The sequence below is a fragment of the Lampris incognitus genome, chromosome 3 (assembly GCF_029633865.1).
Source record: "Lampris incognitus isolate fLamInc1 chromosome 3, fLamInc1.hap2, whole genome shotgun sequence".
Taxonomy (NCBI): domain Eukaryota; kingdom Metazoa; phylum Chordata; class Actinopteri; order Lampriformes; family Lampridae; genus Lampris; species Lampris incognitus.
This window is the reverse complement of record NC_079213.1, coordinates 98,779,809-98,799,796: the sequence shown is the minus strand read 5'-3', so window position 1 is coordinate 98,799,796 and position 19,988 is coordinate 98,779,809. Positions and strand designations below refer to the sequence as shown.

At 45.2% G+C, this 19,988-nt stretch overlaps 1 protein-coding gene across 1 annotated transcript; it reads right to left on the bottom strand.

Annotated features, from left to right (window-relative positions):
* Window positions 1-3,513: 3,513 nt before the first annotated feature.
* si:ch211-129c21.1 (uncharacterized protein LOC563087 homolog) lies at window positions 3,514-19,577 on the bottom strand. Its single transcript, XM_056276333.1, has 14 exons — window positions 19,464-19,577; window positions 13,019-13,610; window positions 12,622-12,764; window positions 11,721-11,783; window positions 11,214-11,312; window positions 10,794-10,893; window positions 10,347-10,457; window positions 9,974-10,125; window positions 8,863-9,035; window positions 8,327-8,483; window positions 7,904-8,126; window positions 5,802-5,917; window positions 4,534-4,753; window positions 3,514-4,421 (listed from the first exon to the last, which is right to left on the bottom strand). The coding sequence occupies exons 2-14, from the start codon at window positions 13,125-13,127 to the stop codon at window positions 3,658-3,660; spliced, it is 2,430 nt and encodes an 809-aa protein (XP_056132308.1). The 5' UTR covers window positions 13,128-13,610; window positions 19,464-19,577; the 3' UTR covers window positions 3,514-3,657.
* Window positions 19,578-19,988: the final 411 nt, after the last annotated feature.

Here is a 19,988-nt window from a genome sequence, read left to right as displayed (position 1 = left end):
GATCTTAATGCTCGTCTGCTTCAGCTCTAAATCCTTACATCGCACCTTAAATGTTTCAAGCAGATTTTGCATGTGGGGGGAAAAAACTGCCTCGTTCGACTCTTGCTTTAACAAATGCTCTTCTATTATTTAGTGTCGACTGCACTGTGCTTCAGCGAATACAACACGAGGGATCCACAACTTGTGATTTCTCACCCCGTGCACCGATGTATGTGCCAAAGCACTTAAAAACGTTCACATCCAATGTTAAGGGTTGCACAATGCCACATTCAGCTTCACAGGTGCACTTGCTGCTCAGTGACCTGTCGTGTAAGTGACTATTGCTTGTCCTTGTCGTCCTTGTTCTAACAGTTTGTTTGTCCCTGGACAGACTCGGTTGCCTTGTTTATTAACCATGTTTACATGCAGCCCAGCAGTCCCTTCAACAGTATTAATGGGCTCTCATCCCAAGTAAACATGAGGTTTACTTGGGATGAGAGCCTATCTCATCCCAGTAGTAAATAGCCCAGTAGGTTTCCTTACATTTTTCAAAGTAAAGAAACCTACTGGGCTATTTGCTACTGGGCTGAGATTTTTGATGGTACAGTGTGAATCCAGCACATTTCAGGTCATCGCAGCCTTTTTCTGTGGCTAGGTAATCTGATGTAATCTTACATGTAAATATCAGCATTGTCTCAGAAATGTAGTCGTCACACATTTTGCTTAAATGTACAGGGCTAAATTCATTCTTTTCAAATCATCGAGTATAATCGGATTGAAAAAAATTGAATATTTCGGTGCAAGTAGTGCTTCAGTTCAGCTAATTTTATTTGCACTGGCTTGATAATATTAAAACGTGCATGTAAATATAGGCCCTGCAGCTGGGGGGGGGGGGGGGGCGTCCTGCCTCTTGGCTTGACATTTTTTTTCCTCTTCTCGCCACTGAAAGTGTCCTTCTCTATTGTTTACTGCCAATAAGATTTTTTGGTTTTTTTGTTAGTACCCATTAAAGTGTTGATAAATGCCAAACTCACTTCCTGCATTTGACAGTAAACCTTTCAGTAAACTTACTTTTTTCTTAATCACACTTCAAGTGCGTGTGGCTCAAACAGATAGGTAGGCATGAGTGTTTTGTAATGATTCTAGACTGACAGAGAAATAAAAGCCGGAGACATACTCTACAAAAGTTGGTGATGTATTTTACAAAAATTCAAACTCAAAGGGACAACTTTCTTCTTCAGACAAGTCAACATTGTAAGCCAGTTTTACAGCAGCAAGGTCACACACACATGGTGGCTGTAAGATGAGCTTAGACTGGCATGGACTTCAGTGTGCCCTGGAAACTGCATAGGTTTGGTACATGGTTTGTGAACTTTACTAGCCACCAGTCATTGTTTTTTTTTTTTATTTATCCCCAATCGTGTCCGGCCAATTACCCAGCTCCTCTGAGCCATCCTGATTCCTGCTCCACCCCCTCTGCTGATCCGGGGAGGGCTGCAGACTACCACACACTTCCTCCAATACATGTGGCGTCACCAGCCGCTTCTTTTCACCTGACAGTGAGGAGTTTTGCCAGGGGGACGTGGCGCGTGGGAGTATCATACTATTCCCCCCAGTTCCCCCTCCCCCCAAACAGGCACCCCGACTGACCAGAGGAGGCGCTAGTGCAGCAACCAGAACACATACCCACATCCGGCTTCCCACCCGTAGACACGGCCAGTTGTGTCCGTAGGGACGCCCGACTAAGCCACCACCCGGACGCCCCCACCAGTCAATGTTTAACCGTCCAGCCTCCAAACACTAATTAATTAGCTGGTGGTTGACAAATGTTTTGCTGTAAATTTGCCAATTAAAGGTTTTAAACTATGGTTAAAAACCTCAGGAGCTTGAGTTGTAAAAAGCCTATTCTTGGCAGTATAAAATACTATCTTACTGTGCGATACCAAGAAGTTAATGCAGGACCATGTTAAGACCTACTTGGGTCTTCCATCAAATACGTACAAAAGGCAGCACAAGGGCTTTCGGTAGTGACAGAGTCGGTGAAAAACAGGGGATTCGGGCTACATTCCTGTAATTTAGTTTGGTTGGAAGTCGTTAAGATGTTTTTCACAGAAAAACACATCTGAGGTACAGTTGGTGTTTTCGCTGTTGCGTCACCCACACGGCCCACAGGACTATCTGTTCCAGAAAACACAGTAATGAAAGCTTAGCAGCCACACCGTCCCTGCAGAGGACTTCCTAGCTGCCTTGCAGGATCGTGTCATCACCGACACTAGGCTCTGCAAGCTCTCAATAACTGGCCAAGTCAAAACGCAGGACAACACATTTCAATGGCCTTGAAGGGATTGCCATTGTTTTGAGCAAACCTTTTTTCCAAAGTTCAATAGAATTGCCCTTTAAGTTATCTTATTCTTAAAAGCACAATGACCAACCGGTGATAGAGAATATAGCCAAAGACTAAACCATGAAAAAAAACCCATAAACATACACAGTTACTTAACAAAATGAAATGTTCCTGGAGATCAGTGGTAATAAAATTACTTGTACATTGCTGATATCTCACCCCAACAAGATGATGTTGGTTGAAATAAAAATCTCACATTAGGACAAATAAATAGCACTTACAAAATGTCCACACTGTACAGAATATATTACAGGAATACCAGTGTATTTACATCATATCACTATACAAAAGTGTATATCGACCCTGTTTACACTTGGTTTTAAAAATGCGTTTTGGGCGATCGGATCACAAGTGGACAGCGAGACACAGCGCCGTTTACACCTGTGTCTAACATGCGTCTTCAAATGCATCCTGCTGACCACTTGTGATCAGATTTCGTTACTCCGAAGAAGATGATTTCCTGTTATGTCCTTGTCGGGGACGCATTAGCGTTTACAAAAGATATGTGGTCAAATGCGTCCCAGACCACCTCGGTAAGTGGTTTGAGTAACCGGTTCACAAAACGTTTTGGTGGTCATTTACACTTGTATTTAGCACCGTCCACTTGTGATCCGATCGCAAAAAACGCATTTTAAAAACCAAGTGTAAACGGGGTCTGTGTGTGTGTGTGTGTGTGTACAAAAAACTTTTCATAAGTGCTCTTGGAGAGGATTCTACCAGAAATCTCACATGACAGAAGTCGATCAGCTGCCTGGATAGATTGTAAGGGAGATGGGAACAATTTAGAGGAAGTGTTGAGGTCTAATTTAGGAGATTATTATGAAGTCTAGTTTATGAGATTATCATAGTCAAGTGGTCTCCAACCATGTGCTACTGAGAGACATATGTCTCTATTCCATCCTAACACAACGCTAGCTGATCTCAGTAATGAGTTGCCTCCTCCCCTGCTGAAGCTGTATCAGGTGGTGGGGTAAATGGTTCAAATGAGGACCTGCATGCAAACTGCCATCTACAGCTAGACACCACTGAGACTTTAAACTATGAGGTTTATGCATTTCTATGAGGGCAAAAAAAAAAAAGAAGCTTGTACACTATCTCACCAAGGGACTTTTTACCCAGATGCATTGTTCAAACTAAGGGTTTTTTTGACAAAATTCTTTCAGGAGATTTTATGGGATGAGAAATAAGCATGACTTGTGTTAGAATAAAGACCTCTGAAGAAACCCCACAGATAATTTGTCATAGGCTTTAATTTAATAAATGCTTCGGTAGTGTCAAATCTCTGACTCGTCATTGATGAACCCGAGACCATCCAAACTTGAAATGTTGGCCATAGGTGTGAAGTGGTGTTCCCCGTTCCCTCTGAAGTCAAAAGTAGTGTGGTTATTGTTAGCGCTGCAAGGGCTTCCGGATGCAGGGCCAAGTATCTTATTCTCTGAAGTTCTGTTCTGAATGTGCATGTATTCAGCCGACAGCCTTTTCACCTGACTTTCGCTGGAGGTTTGTGAGACCGGGAAACACCGAAAACAGCTCCTGCTCCAGTTCCAGAAGATAATACTGCCCAAGGACAGAGACAGCAGTGACAACAGAGCCACTGCTACTTTCAGACTCACTATCCAGCCAGCCTCTGTCTGGGTCTCTGGGGGCAGGGGCTCCTCAGTGTCCGGTTCTGGGATTTGCACCGGTGGAGTTGTATACAGACTTTGGACTGAATCTGAGGAATCTGTCACCCCGTCGGCTAGAGTAGTTCTATCCTCTTCTCCCACAACAGTATGGGTTCGTAACTGATAAACCGCCATGGTCCTGTTGTATATTCTGCCATTGATGTGCTCTTCCGAATCACAGGTGTAGAGGCCAGTGTCTGATGCCGAGGCATTCAGAATGAGGAGTCCTCCAGTGTAGATGTAGTATTTGCTGTTTGAATAAAGCGTTTGGTATGTGAAACGCCAGTGGATCTGCGCCAGGTTGGTGTTTGGCTGGCACGGCAGCCGAATGTTGTTCCCTGGAGTTAGGATGAAGTCCACAGCTGCTACTGGCTCTGTGCCAACACACACACACACACACACACACAAATTAAGTTGGTCTGAACTGGTTCTGGTAGGTTAGAGGGTTAGCATCTTCTCAGCAATACATCCAAGAAATGAATTTACCTGGCTTAGGACATTTTGAGACATCCCCTTGTTTTAGACTCTGAATGGCAGAATCTGAGGTTGAGTCTAAGCTGTAGACTGGTGAGCACTGATCAGCAGAGAGATCCCAGGCACAGTAAGGGTCTCTGGCCAGGATGCAGTCCATACAAGACTCGTAGCGGCTGCAGTTACTAACCGGCATTTGGACGGCACCAAACTCAGAACCTGCATACAGCTGGCCCTGCGTTTACACACGCACATGTGAAGGTAAACCAAATTCAAATGAACAACATATTCAAAATGACATCAAATACTTGACTAACCGCTAAGAGCGTAAATGTTTCAAGCTCCGAAAATATTTCCATCCATCCATTCTCCAAGCTGCTTATCCTGCTCTCAGGGTCGTGGGGATGCTGCAGCCTATCCCAGCAGTCATTGGGCGGCAGGCGGGGAGACACCCTGGACAGGCCGCCAGACCATTTTTTTATTTCTTATTACTTTATTGAGCCCTGTGGGGAAATTCTTCCTCTGCATTTACCCCATCCTAGCTGTGTAGCTAGGAGCAGTAGGCAGGCGCCGTGCAGCACCCGGGGACCAACTCCAGTTCGTCTTGCCATGCCTCGGTCGGGCACAGACAGGAGTATTAACCCAAACATGCATGTCTTTTTGATGGTGGGGGAAACCGGAGCCCCCGGAGAAAACCCACTGCTGACACGGGGAGAACATGCAAACTCCACACAGAGGACGACCTGGGATGGCCCCCAAGGTTGGACAACCCCGGGGTTCGAACCCAGGACTTTCTTGCTGTGGGGCAACAGCGCTAACCACTGCGCCACCATGCCGCCCTTTATTCATTTGTTTGTTTATTTATTTATTTTTGTTTATCGCCATCCAAGGGCCAACACACACACACACACACATTCACATCTACCGACATTTTAGTACGGCCGATTCACCTGACCTACATGTCTTTGGACTGTGGGAGGAAACCCACGCAGACACGGGGAGAACATGCAAACTCCACACAGAGGACGACCCCCAAGGTTGGACTACCCCGGGGCTCGAACCCAGGACCTTCTTGCTGTGAGGCGACCGTGCTAACCACTGTGTCACCCCCGAAAATATTTGCCACGTAAAACACCAAATTGTGTTTTGACTTTTGAGTCTTGGACAACCATAATGGTGGTGTTGTACGTAAAAGACATTCATCAATTTGATATGGAAATGTCCGACCTAACCGGGCATGAGTGAACAAACCGATGTGATGCACAATATTTATCAATAGTTACCTTTCTGGAGGAGAGGCGCAGGGTCCTGATAGGGTCGGGGTTCACTGACACCTGAAGTTCTTCAATAATGAACATTTCCCCTGCGTAGTTGACAGCCTTCTGAATGTAGCCATTTTCTGTCAGGGGAGAATGAAGCAGCGAGTCAGGTCTAATTACCATAACCATGCCATAAACGTGTAAATGTCTGACCGCATTGACAGAGGCCATGTCATTCAGACGTGAGCTTTAAAAGAAAAAAAAAAGAAAAAAAAATCAGCAAATAAAGAGACGGTATTAAATTTGATCCCGCAACCCTGAATTAGATTAAGCGGGTTTGGATGATGGATGGATGGATCAATTCTAGATGGTGGTGGCCGTTAATAGTTAGGCTTGAATTTACACCACTTGCAATGTCACCTAGGAAATACAGAAAATGAAGCACAGGAAGTTGCTCACTATATGATAACACAACTAAGAGTCACACAGAATGTCTTTTTTTTCTATTTTTTGATTTGGAGATACTTTATTTATTTATCCCCCCCCCCCCTTTTCTCCCCAATTGTACCTGGCCAATTACCTAGTCGCTGCTCCACCCCCTCTGCTGATCCGGGAAGGGCTGCAGACTACCACATGCTTCCTCTGATACATGTGGAGTCGCCAGCTGCTTCTTTTCACCTGACAGTGAGGAGCTCCTCTGCATGGGAGGGTCACGCTATTCCACCCAGTTCCCCCTCCCCCGGAACAGGCCCCCCCGACCGACCAGAGGAGGTGCTAGTGCAGCGACCAGGACACACATCCACATCCGGCTTCCCACCTGCAGACACGGCCAATTGTGTCTGTAGAGACGCCCGACCTAGCCAAAGGTAACACGGGGATTCAAACCGGGATCCCCTGTGTTGGTAGGCAACAGAATAGACCACCATGCCACCCAGACACCCTGAGATACTTTATGATCCCCATAGGAAAATTACACTCTGCATTTACCCCATCCTAGCTGTGTAGGTAGGAGCAGTGGGCAGCCACCGTGCAGCGCCCAGGGACCAACTTCAGTTCATTTTGCCATGCCTCAGTCAAGGGCACAGACAGGAGTATTAACCCTAGAGCATGCATGTCTTTTTTTTTTATGGTGGGGGAAACCGGAGCACCTGGAGAAAACCCATTGCAGATACGGGTAGAACATGTAAACTTCACACAGAGGACGACCTGGGATGACCCCCTAGGTTGGACAACCCCGGGGTTCAAACCCAGGACCTTCTTGCTGTGAGGAGACAACGCTAACCACTACACCACCATGCTGTACCATGTTTTGTTTGTTGTTTTCAAATGAATGGATCGAGACCTTTTCCAAATTCACACCGAAGCTTTTATTATCCCACATGCCAGACTCCATGTTGCCCACTGTGCCCATGCCTTCTTCAACTATTCCAAAATAATCCACTGGTTATAAGAAACAGCAAGAAGAGGGTGTCCGGGTAGCGTAGCGGTCTATTCCGTTGCCTACCAACACGGGGATTGCCGGTTCGAGTCCCCGTGTTACCTCCGGCTTGGTCGGGTGTCCCTGCAGACACAATTGGCCGTGTCTGCGGGTGGGAGGCCAGATGTGGGTATGTGTCCTGGTCGCTGCACTAGCACCTCCCCTGGTTGGTCGGGGGGGGGGGGGTAGCGTGATCCTCCCACGCGCTATGTCCCCCTGGTGAAACTCCTCACTGTCAGGTGAAAAGAAGTGGCTGGTGACTCCACATGTATCAGAGGAGGCATGTGGTAGTCTGCAGCCCTCCCCGGATCAGCAGAGGGGGTGGAGCAGAGACCGGGACAGCTCGGAAGAGTGCGGTAATTGGCCGGATACAATTGTGGAGGAAAAGCGGGGGGGACAGCAAGAAGAAAATCCTGCTTTTTTTGTATTTGATTTTGCATTTGTTAAAAAGCTGATGTCAGCAGCAGCAAGCAGACATATATAGCATAGACATACTGTGCAAGCTGTACGTTGCACCGTGTGGGGGTAAAAATGATCTCTGTACGTGACATGTATGAATAACAAATAATAAACAAGAATCAAAATAAATAAGAAATTTAAAAAGCACTCTATCAGTACTATATCGTGAAATACTATATACAGTAGTTACCAGTGCCAATGAACATGACCGGGTATATTTCTCCATCAAGCGCCATCACACTGTCCACCACGATCCGAGTCAGCGTGGGCCCCTTCTTGACCAGCATTGGACTGCCTGTCAACGGTCGTACAGCTTCATCCATGAGGGGGCGGTCTCGGATGAACTGCAGCGTTTTGTCAGGAAGGTCGAGAGAGCGGGTCATACCGAGCTTTCGGGCTTCGTTGTTGATGCACTGAAATAAGATACGACAAGTTCGAAGCGCGGAGCGGCGTAATGTAAAAGTGTATGAGGTGTAACATACTTTGTGTTTTCATTGACAGTATGTATGCGAGTAGCCATGGGGGCTGTATCTGCCCATAAAGTCTTCACATTTGTCTTTTTTTTTTGTGGTAAAACTGCAGACATTAGTCGGTTGTTGTTACTGGGACTCACAGCTCCTGGTCTGGGGACAGGAGGTTCTCCGCTGTACATCACCCACTTCACATGAGACGTCTCCACTGCAACGGGAGTCTTAAACTTGCCCTCATTAAAAACTTTTCCAATGGCGGACACGCTGTATGCACACACTGCAGAAAGGTCTGACGTGCCCCTGGTAAACAAATCAATCCATCATGCACTTTGTCAAAGTCAAGAGCCAAATTCTCATGCAGTTTTGAATTTTGCATCATACATTTCTGAATTTTTAAAGAATCGCTATTAATCAAAAATCAAACTATTTTACACAAGGAAATTGAAAATAGGCATGTGATTAAGATTTTAAAAAATTGTACAGAATCCTGGCACTATATTTTGTGTTGTTTTTTTTTAACCACTTACTTTTAACATTTACTTTTCTAACCTCAATCTGCAGGCATACATGTTTGAACATAGAAGCCTTAAATTTTTTGAAAACTGACTAGTCAGCATATCTCCTACATGAGCAGTCACCCTGAAATGTCAAACTACAGGATCTCGCTGAAGGCACTTACGACTGCTGAGTGAAAACAGTATAGAAGACGCTCTTCCTCCAGTCCTGGTGCTTAAGCAGGAAGACATCCTGGACAATGGAGGGCAGGCTGGGTTCAGGGAGGGAACAGTCCAGACGAGCCTTCAGGAACGACGTCCATTTCCTCTGCAGCGTCCTCTGGCCTCCCATATCCCCCTGAACCACAGCAAGTATCAGAGACAGACCTCTTAGTTATTTGCATTTCTGCTACTGCCCATTCTGCCGACACCACAACAACCACAATGATAGATATGGATGATGAGGCCAAACACAGCCTTCTATATTCTTGGGTGATATTCTAATCTTAAGGACTCTGCCAGACCAAGACATTCAAACTTGGCATAAAATAACCAGCAAAAATGAAACTTCCCAGAGATGGTATGTTACCTAGCAGTGGCGGCTGGTGCTAAAAATTTGGGGGGTACAGGCCAATTTACCTTGGTGCAGCACACCTGACAGCTGTTTTAATGTCCACACTGTCACAAAGTGATTAAGAAGGACAATGTAGCCTATAGATTTTATCAGGCTTCGTAGACGGTGGATGATTGACAGTCGAGACGAGGCATCGTGGTGGGTGTGAACATGATTGACAGCCACGAGAATTGTCCAATCACATTAGATCAAAAAAACATTAAAACAATACCACTTCGCTGCCAATAAAAGCGGGAGTGTCTGGGATGCACAGAACTGCGCCCCCATGGAAACTCAGAAGAAACCAATCAGACAGCAGCCTCAGGTCACCTGCTTGCCAAAAGTTTGAGGGCTTACGTAAGGTATCATTTGGCCGGCGCCCCTCACCCAGGAAGTATATGTATTCAGACAGAAATCAACCAAATACCATTTGGAACCAGTATTTAATGGCTGCTGATAGGCGCTCACAGACTGAAAAACACTTTTACTTCATAATTATTTGCATTATACAACTAAATTATATTTAACATGTTTAAGTAGATTTTCATCTCTTGATATCTGAACGAGGCAGCACCCCAGCGCCCTGCACTGGCCAGCCGCCACTGTTACCTAGACTATTTCCCCTAGCTAATCTGTACTCCATTTTATCGAACAAGTCAACCATTTTTTTCCGCCACACATACCTTGCAGACACGAGCCACTCTTGACACCACAATTTTGCTGTAGAAGTCATATTCCATAGCATTCTCGCTGAAGAACAGATACACCTTGTCGTCATCCCCATCAGGACTGTCCACACTCTCATTCACAAAGTCCATGTACACAAAGTTGGGCTCTAAAAATCAGACAACATGAAATAAAAATTTCTACAAGCAAAGGAAATACAAAACTCGCCCACAACTTTCCAAATATGCTCCTATATGGTTTTCCATATTAGCACTGTGCTGTATTTCTTGAATGTAAAGAAACATTAATTTTGAATACCGCAACAGAAAATTCATGTCAAATAATGGTTACCGCTCCCACTGCCATTACATTGGAAGGAGAGGCTCTCACCGTTAAGCCAAGAGCTCTTAAACTCAGTGCGGAGAGCTGAGGCCGAGCTGCGGAGAACCACAGGTTCAGAACCCAAGAAGTTGATGGATGTCGCAGAATACAGGTCATTTCCTGTTAGACAGGAAAGAGGAAATAAAAGAAAAAAAGAATATACATTACTCGAAAACCGTCCTTTATATTTTGTAGGGGGATTAACTCATTACTCAATGACTCCTAATGGAGTAAAGCAGTTAGTAGAAGTACTAAATAAATAAGCATAGCAAATATTTTGGTTTCATTTTGGATCTAGTTTGCTCTCTCATCCTGTAGCTGGTGAGATCTGCGTACACAGGCATATTAAATCTTTCCGTTGATGTAATTTGCACATTGAACAGTACTCTGTTCATCCTTTCCTTTTCCCTTTGGTGGAACGAGATAACTAGGATCAGACCAGGATCAGACACTCACCGATCATAAGGGAGGAGTATCTTTGGAATGGATCAAAGGGACACTTCCCCTTGCCCTCCTCCAGTTTTCCCTCCAGACTCAGCTGTCCATCAGAATATGCCTGGCACGACAAAAGTCTGAGTAAGTAAGCGATCCAGACAGACAGACAGAAAACTACTACGAGAATTACACAACACTTCCAATCCAGCACACCTTGTGAACAATACCTCATTTTATGGGCACTAAAGGAAACGATGCCATGTTACTACAGGGGTGTGCCTCAAAACTATTTCATAGTAATTATTCACACAGAGACAACTGCCAGCTGCATGACAGAAATGAAAAACACCACCAACTGCTGCTCCTACAGACAAGAGGTCCTGTCAACAGAAATAGTATTTGACAGCCACCAAAGTAGCCCAGAAGCTATAGCCCACTTACCATATAATCACAGGTGGGACTGAAAGCATTGGTCCCACACACATACATTCTGTTGTCGTTCACTGTGTGCAGAGTCCGAATGTAGTTACGACATTCCACCTGCAACAGGACAACAGCGGGAGAATGCCAAGAACGTCATTTGTCATTTCGGCTTCAATACTAACAGACATGCATAGCTAGAAATACTGCACAATGTCCTTGGATTTGGATTGGCGACTACCGGTCAAGGCTATGTGTACATCTTCTTCCCGTCTATATCTGGGCACTCAGTATGACTCTGTAAGCGAGTCTCTTCAAAGTGGACGCCGAGTGTAAGGACTTACAAAAAGGGGGGAAAACGGAAGGTAAATGGTTAACATGTCTGCAGAGATAAATTGCCTGGGGTGTATGCTTCTTTCAGTAAACAACCATCCTCAGGGGCTGCAGCAATGCTACACGAGTGGGAGTTCTCAGTGTCAGGAGTGTCTGTGCTTAACATTGTTTTTTTAAATGACTTATTTCACAAACCTCTGCATGTTTCCCCTTGTACGTGCACTCCCTCTGTTTCTCTTCGGTGACTCGCCAGTAAGCCTGCATCAACAGAGAAGTGCCCTGTCAAAGCATGCTGAAATACTCTCTCAGTCCAGCGCTGTGGGATAGTCTAGCTGGGGCCTGTTTATGCTCACCCAGCTTGTTGTTTGCCTAATATGTATGGCCGACAACATGACTTGTCAGTATGTTTTCGGAGGAACACGCGCTAGACAGAAGGGAGTTCCAATTTAGTTGAAAACAAACGGCCGAATGAGGCTAGGTTCAGTAATGAATCACAAGACAACCATTTACATTCCAATAGGACCACTATCAATACAAATTCTATGTGCGACATGAACTGGCCAAACAGTTCAGCACTGTTTAACTTGCAGCTGAAGACAGAACAACTCTGAATTTTGCATCGGTGTAAAACACTTTTCACTTAAAATCTACTCTTTGCACTAACTCTGTCTTCTTAGGTCATCTTAAAAGAGGTTTTCGCTGCTGTTTTTTACTGAACTGTCTGCATTTTATTAATACCGACTTAAGACTCTTACGATAGTAAATGATGTTGACGATGATGGTATTTAAGCCATAAGGCACTCAAAGCCTTGCCTAAACGTGATCTTAAACAGTAGGGGTACAGTTAGACATGATGTGGATGGCCTTGAGCTGCCTACTGGTTTTATAAAATGACTGTGAAATAATATCACAATAAAGAGACAGTGCTCATTAAAAAGCTATTCTTCTGCCAGTAAATATAATTTTTTTTGTACTCGTGATTTTTATCAGTTTTCCCATTAACATCTAAAGTAACTACAACAGCACAGGTAGGAGTGAGGACTGGAATTACCTGTTTTGTGAATATTTTGAAATGAGAATCTTGAAGCGCTCTTACCGCAGCCTTTTTGACAGAGATGTTGTCGACGTCCAGGGCATAGATTGCCTCTCTGGCCCCCAGCAGAAGCACACCCAGGTCCTCTCTCATCAGCATGGTGGTATAGTTCCAGATCCCCTCCTCTCTAAACAATTTCAGCCCATCTAAGTAGTACACACATCAAATCTGTATTAGTGCACAGCCAAACAAGAGCTGTTCGTTATTTGCATCACGACCCGGCGCTGACCCTGGAATGGACCCAGGCACAAACCTGTGTCTCGGAAGCAAGATTACTCCATCCCCACCTCAACTAAACGATGCTGCAGGAATCATTAGCACAGTACTGTGTAGCACTGAGTAAGCCATGATGTATTCCCCCCATAAATAAGATGTAAAAAGTGAGCATCAGGCCACCTACTCTGATAGGGTACGGTCTTTCGTGGAACACAGTAGTGAGAGTCGAGAGCACCGTATGCCAAAGAGAGGAACAATCCACAGAGAATGGTCAGGACATAGAGAGGAGACATGGCTTAGAGTCCAGATTCGTCCAGCTGTGGAGGAGCCGCTCAGCCCTGCTCTCCCACCAAATCAGTGTGCTGTCACTCAGAGTCGGAGCATAGCGGAAGAACCTGGTTGATGATTCAGTCCAGAGGTCTCGACTGTTGTTGTATTTTTTTGCACTCTGGTGATTCTGCTGTCCTGAATATGCACTCTGCTGGGCCCAGATGTCTCACATACAAAGATCCTCTAAGACGGTTCCAGATACTTCTAACAGTCATTTAACTAGGCAAGTGCACATCTGGCTCAGTTCAGTTCATTTTGATTTAGTTGAGCTGACAACTGAAAAGACCTTTGGTGTCCTGAATGGCGGATGGCTGTGTTGGTGTTAGCCTCCTACACGGTGCTAACAAGACACTAGCCGTCCTCTCTGGAGGGTGGTCCTGAAGCCATGCTGCCACAGTTGCTAGTCAAGTGACATTGGATAACAGCGTCTTCATGCTGGTCCACCCCTAGAAAGAACATACGAACAAGTAAGGGAGCAAAAAAAAAAGAAGGTGAGATTTTACATGATCATTCTAGAATCACAGATATATTTCATAACATTTACATATAATTGTAATTAAATTTATTTAATTAATTTAAATTGTCCCTCGGTGTGAATGTGTGTGTCGACCCTGTGATGGCCTGGCGGCCTGTCCAGGGTGTCTCCCCGCTGCTGGGATGACTGCTGGGATAGGCTCTAGCATCCCCGCGACCCTGAGAGCAGGATAAGCGGTTTGGATAATGGATGGATGGATTTATAGTCAGGGCACTACAACACTGGGCTTGGCAGTTTGTACAACTGGATTGATAGTAATGCTGGTGATCTAGGACATCCATCTTATCTGCTATTTCATTCACTGCAGGACACTCAGGATGAGGGCATTAGTTAGCGTGCAAGATATACAGCTGGCGCAGAAGAACGAAAGAGGAAAGAGAACAAGAATGACAGGAGAGAAGATACTGGTTTACTAAGAACAGGGAATGAAGTGCAAAGTAAAGAGCCTTGCTTCTTTGGTGAATTTTCAAGCAGAGCTACATGCAAACAATGGGCCAGATCTAGCTCCATAATGACTTCCCCTCAACAGAGAAATCTAGTGACCAATACAATAAGGCCAATTTTAGTTGGTAGCTCCACCATAAACTTCATCCTTTTTTTTTCTTTTTGATTTTTCCCCATTTTTCTCCCCAATTGTACCCGGTCAATTACCCTACTCTTCCGAGCCGTCCCGGTCACTGCTCCACCCCCTCTGCCGATCCGGGGAGGGCTGCAGACTACCACATGCCTCCTCCGATACATGTGGAGTCACCAGCCGCTTCTTTTCACCTGACAGTGAGGAGTTCGCCGAGGGGACGTAGCGCATGGGAGGATCACGCTATTCCCCCCAGTTCCCCCTCCCCCCTGAACAGGCGCCCCGGCCGACCAGAGGAGGCGCTAGTATAGCGACCAGGACACATACCCATATCTGGCTTCCCGCCCACAGACACGGCCAATTGTGTCTGTAGGGACGCCCGACCAAGCCGGAGGTAACATGGGGATTCAAACTGGCGATCCCCACACCATAAATTTCAAAGCGGAAACCAAAGTGGCCTTCAGTGAAACGAAGTGAATAGCACTACGCTGCCCCCATTTCCCACCCTCACTTGCTTTCTCTTTCTTCCTCTTGCACATACTCTCTTCCTGTCCTCCTCTGTGACACGGATTCCCTTCCTTTGGGCTCAGCTGGGCACAAGTAACTAAGGAGATGTGTTCAGGTTTGGGCATGCAGGCCCAGCTCATGTTGACAATACACCGCTTCACTTCTGGACCCTCCCCTGGCGTTCAGGCTGGAGTGATATTTAACACTCATTTTGGCTCATTTCATTATCTTTTGATGACGCAAGTGCTGCAGCACACTTCATTTAATAACACGCCGAGCAGCTCTCGCTCTCTCTCTCTCTCTCTCTCTCACGTGTTAATGGTCAAATTCTCAAGTTCCTGCAATACTCCAACAACACCAACACAGAGACTGCATATGCAGCTGTTGGCCAAATTTTAGTGCGACAAAATACAGCACAACACACTTTGTCTCACCTGCAGACAGGACCCAGGTAGCCACATCCACATTTCGTGAGAGACAGCTGGGTGCTAACTTGTGCATACTGTTCCAGCTGCCTTTAAAAACAACGCCTTTTCAACGTATGTTTTCCATCTACCTGCCAGATTTCCTCCTTGTCATTACTTGACACACAGGGGCAAGCCGCTGCATGTGTGCAGCTACTCATCTGCTGGCAGAGCGGGGATACCTTGCATACTTTACCCAATGGGCTGTGGTGGAGCTATAGGCTGAGCACAGTGACAGGTTGGAGTGACTGCAGGTTGTTATTTACACCGTTTTGACAGATATCTCCAAGCAGTGTAGACAGGAAGGTATGTCTACAATAATAGAACTGAATGCTGCAGTTGTCCCTCTTTTCTCTTCCTGTGTTTTTCTAGGGTCACACTTGTGCACATGTGGTCGGGGTGTGAGGGGGAGTAGCATAGCTGAAGGTTTTAATGCGCACACAGTCCTGTCTGGAGAGAATTACGGATGCTATGCATGTGTGTGTGTGTATGTGTGTGTGTGTATGGGGGGTGTGTTTGAGGGTGCAAAAAAAGGAAATTTAATACTAGGACATTTATTGATACCACAAAATGAAAATTTCATTATTTACATTCGCCTTGACAAAGGTTGCAAACCCAGTTAGCCATCTCAATTGCATGCATTTAGAGGACAGGTTCTCATGCTCTGGGATATGACTCTCGCCGTGTCTTTTTTTTCTCCCATTTTTCCACCTTAGTTCTCATAATATAACAATCCACCATCACGTTAGTTGTGCTTTCCGTCGAGGTGTAAGAGTATCTAACAGAGACAATAGTGTGAAATCTGATGGTGCATTTCTTTTATACGGGACTGATGCCTTCTCCAGTTTGGCCAGCAAAACCTGCTCAAGAATTGATAATTAAGCACAGAACTGTACACTCATTATGCAACTTGTACAAGTTTTTCTTTCCACTTTTACCTTGTAGCGCACGGATCACTGAACACCTGAACTATTCTTACAAATTACAACTTGATTTTTTTTTTCATGAAAATTATGTAGAATTTACATACAGTGGAAAAACTGTTTAAAGGCTTTTCATCAGACTCGCACTTGTTTGAGAAAGGAGTTGTAATGATGTTTAAAAAAATCCATCTTCAGATATAGTACGACAACATCACGTGTGTTAACATCAACAAAGATGAAAAGCCTCCACAAACACAAGACAAAAACAACACTAACCTAATAAGCTTACTATTTCTATGAGCAGCGCATGTAGATTCAGTTGTGGAGTGGAAATGTAAGTCTCTTTCATGGGCACAAATTGAATAAGCATGGTCTACCGTGCCAGATGCATCCTAACAGAGGGCGCATGAGGCAGATCCTCATAAATACTGGCACTCCCTGTTCAAAGGCTGATCATAAAGATACGATCGGTCAAAGAAGTCCACATCGCTAAGCCGCTACAAGAATGATGATGACCCCACTACTTCCTTATATGTCCGCTCCATATATTATGGAGAACCACAACAGCTTTAGCTTCCTCTGATGAGCCAAGGCCCCAAAGAACAGCCTCGAAAACATGCAGGAACAAGCGCTGCTTTGCCGTCTAAGATGAGCAGTAATAATCCAGATATAACAGCCGTGTGAACAGTCACACAGCTGAGCCGAGTCCTGACTGTACAGGTCTAAGATACAACGCACAATTCAAGTTGAATCGGTTCCAAGGCTTGACAGCGCTGCCCTGTGCTGAAGGCCGAGTCCTCTGTAGCTGATTAACCAGTAACCAGCAGGGCTGACTGAGAGGACTGAAGTCAGACTAATAAATAACTACCCGCTGGGTTTGGCTGACACGCCGAGTGGTTGGTCAGGCTGCTTTTTTTTCTGTCTCACAAAAGTGTCTTGCAACTTATAAAAGTGAGAGGTTGACTGTTGACTGAATGTGAAAACTGACTCTTTTTTTTAGTGTGTTGCTGTCTGCCCGTCTTCCTGCCCGTGCTGATAATCAAGCTGACCGGCTCGCCGGCGGGCTGAGCGTAAACCAGACTGACTGGCTGTGATGCGGTGTTCCATCAAGCAGGGGCCTGAACAGGAAACCAGCTGTGGGAGGAGGGCCACCTCTGACACTCCTTGTGTCGCTGACGCTGTTGTGAAACACAAGAGTGGAAAACACACCCCAGTTCAGCGCCAGGTTATGTTTTTGCGAGCTCAGATAGCTCAAATAAAGTATTCTTTTATCGCGAGGACTGCAGCTCCACATCTGCAGTTTTGGGATGCAGGGCAGCTGTGGTTTAACAAAAACACTGCACGATATGCTGGGCTCGTAGTTTTCAAGGCCATAATGGGATGACTAGTAAACTTAATTACTAAACGTATTACAAGTCAATGCAGATGTGAGAATTTAAACACAACAGCATAGAGCTGCAACACTTTTTTTTTTCTAAGAGCACCACAACTCCTGCCCTTTACAATATGAGGATCATACGTGACAGACATGGCTGGCCAAGTGGGAACACGAACACGTGTTTACATGCACCGAGGCAAGCCACAGCAGGAGCTGGGACACAAGAGGGAAATACGAACACCCTCAACTCTCAGACGGGCCCATCTACCGACGGGTCCGTCTGTAATGTGACAAGTTCACTGACAAACACAGCACCCAACTGGAAACAAAGGCACGCATAGAAAGCAAAACGACCATTCAACTTTGCAAAACTGACACAATGTGCATTGGGTACACTGAGGTGGGTTGGTATAGGTGTGGCAACACAGACGTGGAAAAAAAACTGACGATGACAGTGACAGCCATTTATGACATGTTTTACATTTGAGGGCCATAAAACTGACATAACAAAAATATGGCCCATCACCAGGGCTATCAAGTAGTAGTATACATGTGAATTCATAAGCCGATAAGTACCGTGCCAGTCTATATGCGTCATTAAAAAGGCTAAATTAATAAAAGTTAAATCAATTTGTCATGTGTCTTCAAAGACCAAACAGTTTTGTTATGACTGCACAGTTGTTCTGTTTCCTTCTGCCATTCTTTGGACTCATACACTGCCAGTCTTCTCATAGGCCTGATATTCACTTTGTCATGCTAACCCGATAAATAAAACTGCACAGAGCAAGTCAATCATTCCATCACAAGTGTATGGACAAATCAAGGCTTTCTCCTTGTAAACAATACATGACAGATGAAAGTATACATCAACCCATCTTAGACCACAGGGCAGAGAGTGTATTGCTTGTGGACTCTGTTGCTCTCCCTGAGGTTTCTTCCTATTTTTTCTCCCTGTTAAAAGGTTTTTTTTTAGGGAGTTGTTCCTTATCCGATGACAGGGTCTAAGGACAGGATGTTGTGTTGCTGTAAAGCCCACTGAGGCAAATGTGTAATATTGGGCTATACAAATAAAATTGACTTGACTTGACTTGCGCTGTCCAACGTGCCTTGACACTGTGTGACCGACCCCCCTATGAGCAAATGCAGCTTAACTAAAATTGGGCAATTGCACTGACAGACTGAGCCTCCACCCCAAGAGTCACACACACATCATGTGCAATACATTGTTACTCTTACTAGCCAAACTGTAAAATGCTCACCATTATAATACTTAAGCTGGGATATAGATTCAATTCATGTGTGACTTTCTGTAGTTCTTCTTGGGCAGTTTGTGCATATTTTTGACATTTGGGGCAACTTTCACGGAGATGGGCGTTTCATGCTCTATGTAAAGGCACCCACCCCTTCACTGGGTTTCACAAAGATCTGCAGACAGGTTTTAACCTATCGCGTTACATAACGTGTACAGCAAATTCAGGCCTTATAACGGGGGTAAAGTCTAAATTCAGAGTAAATGTAATAATAACTGTAGTAAGTCAAAAGATACTCCAAATGCTCTCTCTTCACTTCTCTACGAGCCCCCCCCCCCCCCCCCCCAAACTACAACTTTTCCACCGCGGCGGCATCAACACTAACTGGCCGCACTTGCTTGCCCAAGCAGCCTCAACACTTAAAGCCTGTCCCGGCACTTGTCTTCTATTATTAGACGTGGGTAGCCTGTAATCTTAGATAAGACTCGAGTATTGACAGCGTGCTGTCTGTGCACCTTTCCAACCCCGTTAAGATTCTCAGTCCAGTTCTGCGCAGCCCGGCTGAGCTTCGAGGGAAAGCCTCGGGGGGACCCACGATCGCGCTTTGTAAAAAACAAAAACAAACACACAGCACAAGCGGCAACGTTTCGTTTAAAGATCAGACTTACCAAGCGACCTTAAGCGTCAATCTGCGATACACCGGATGATGTTTTATTTTTAAAAAGTTTTTTTTTGTTGCCTTGTCTGAATCCCGCTTTTAGTCCTTCGGGCTCCTCCACCTGTAGCGTCGGCGGCAGAGCTTACTCCTGCAGGGGTGATTAGAATAACGCGCTCGGCTGCACCGGCGTGGGCGGGGCGGGCGGGGCGGCGGCGGCGCCTGGTCACATGTTGTTTGGCGGTCCACTTTTACGGTCGTCAGAAAAGTTGTTATTTTTTTTTAATAGCAACATTAATAAACTTACAAACATTATAGAACAATCAAGAACATAAATGCCAGGGCGTGAAAAATAGATACAATAAAATAAGTAAAGGAAAGAAAAATAAATGTAATATACCCAGCAGGGCTATCGATCTGTCCCCACAACAAAAAGTCATTAAATAAAGTCATTGTTTTTATTGTAACTTAAACATATTCTGTCAATGTAATGTTTCAAGTCTTTTGTGAAAACACTGCACAGAGGAGAGTCAGAAAA

Bases quoted from the DNA above. Each gene is read 5' to 3' on its own strand.
- si:ch211-129c21.1 (XM_056276333.1), bottom strand. From the start codon at position 13,127: ATGTCTCCTCTCTATGTCCTGACCATTCTCTGTGGATTGTTCCTCTCT. The intron at 8,127-8,326 runs GTGAGTCCCAGT...ATCTTATTTCAG, and splicing joins CTGTCCCCAGACCAGGAGCT to TGCATCAACAACGAAGCCCG. The intron at 4,754-5,801 runs GTAACTATTGAT...GTGTAAACGCAG, and splicing joins TGCGCCTCTCCTCCAGAAAG to GGCCAGCTGTATGCAGGTTC.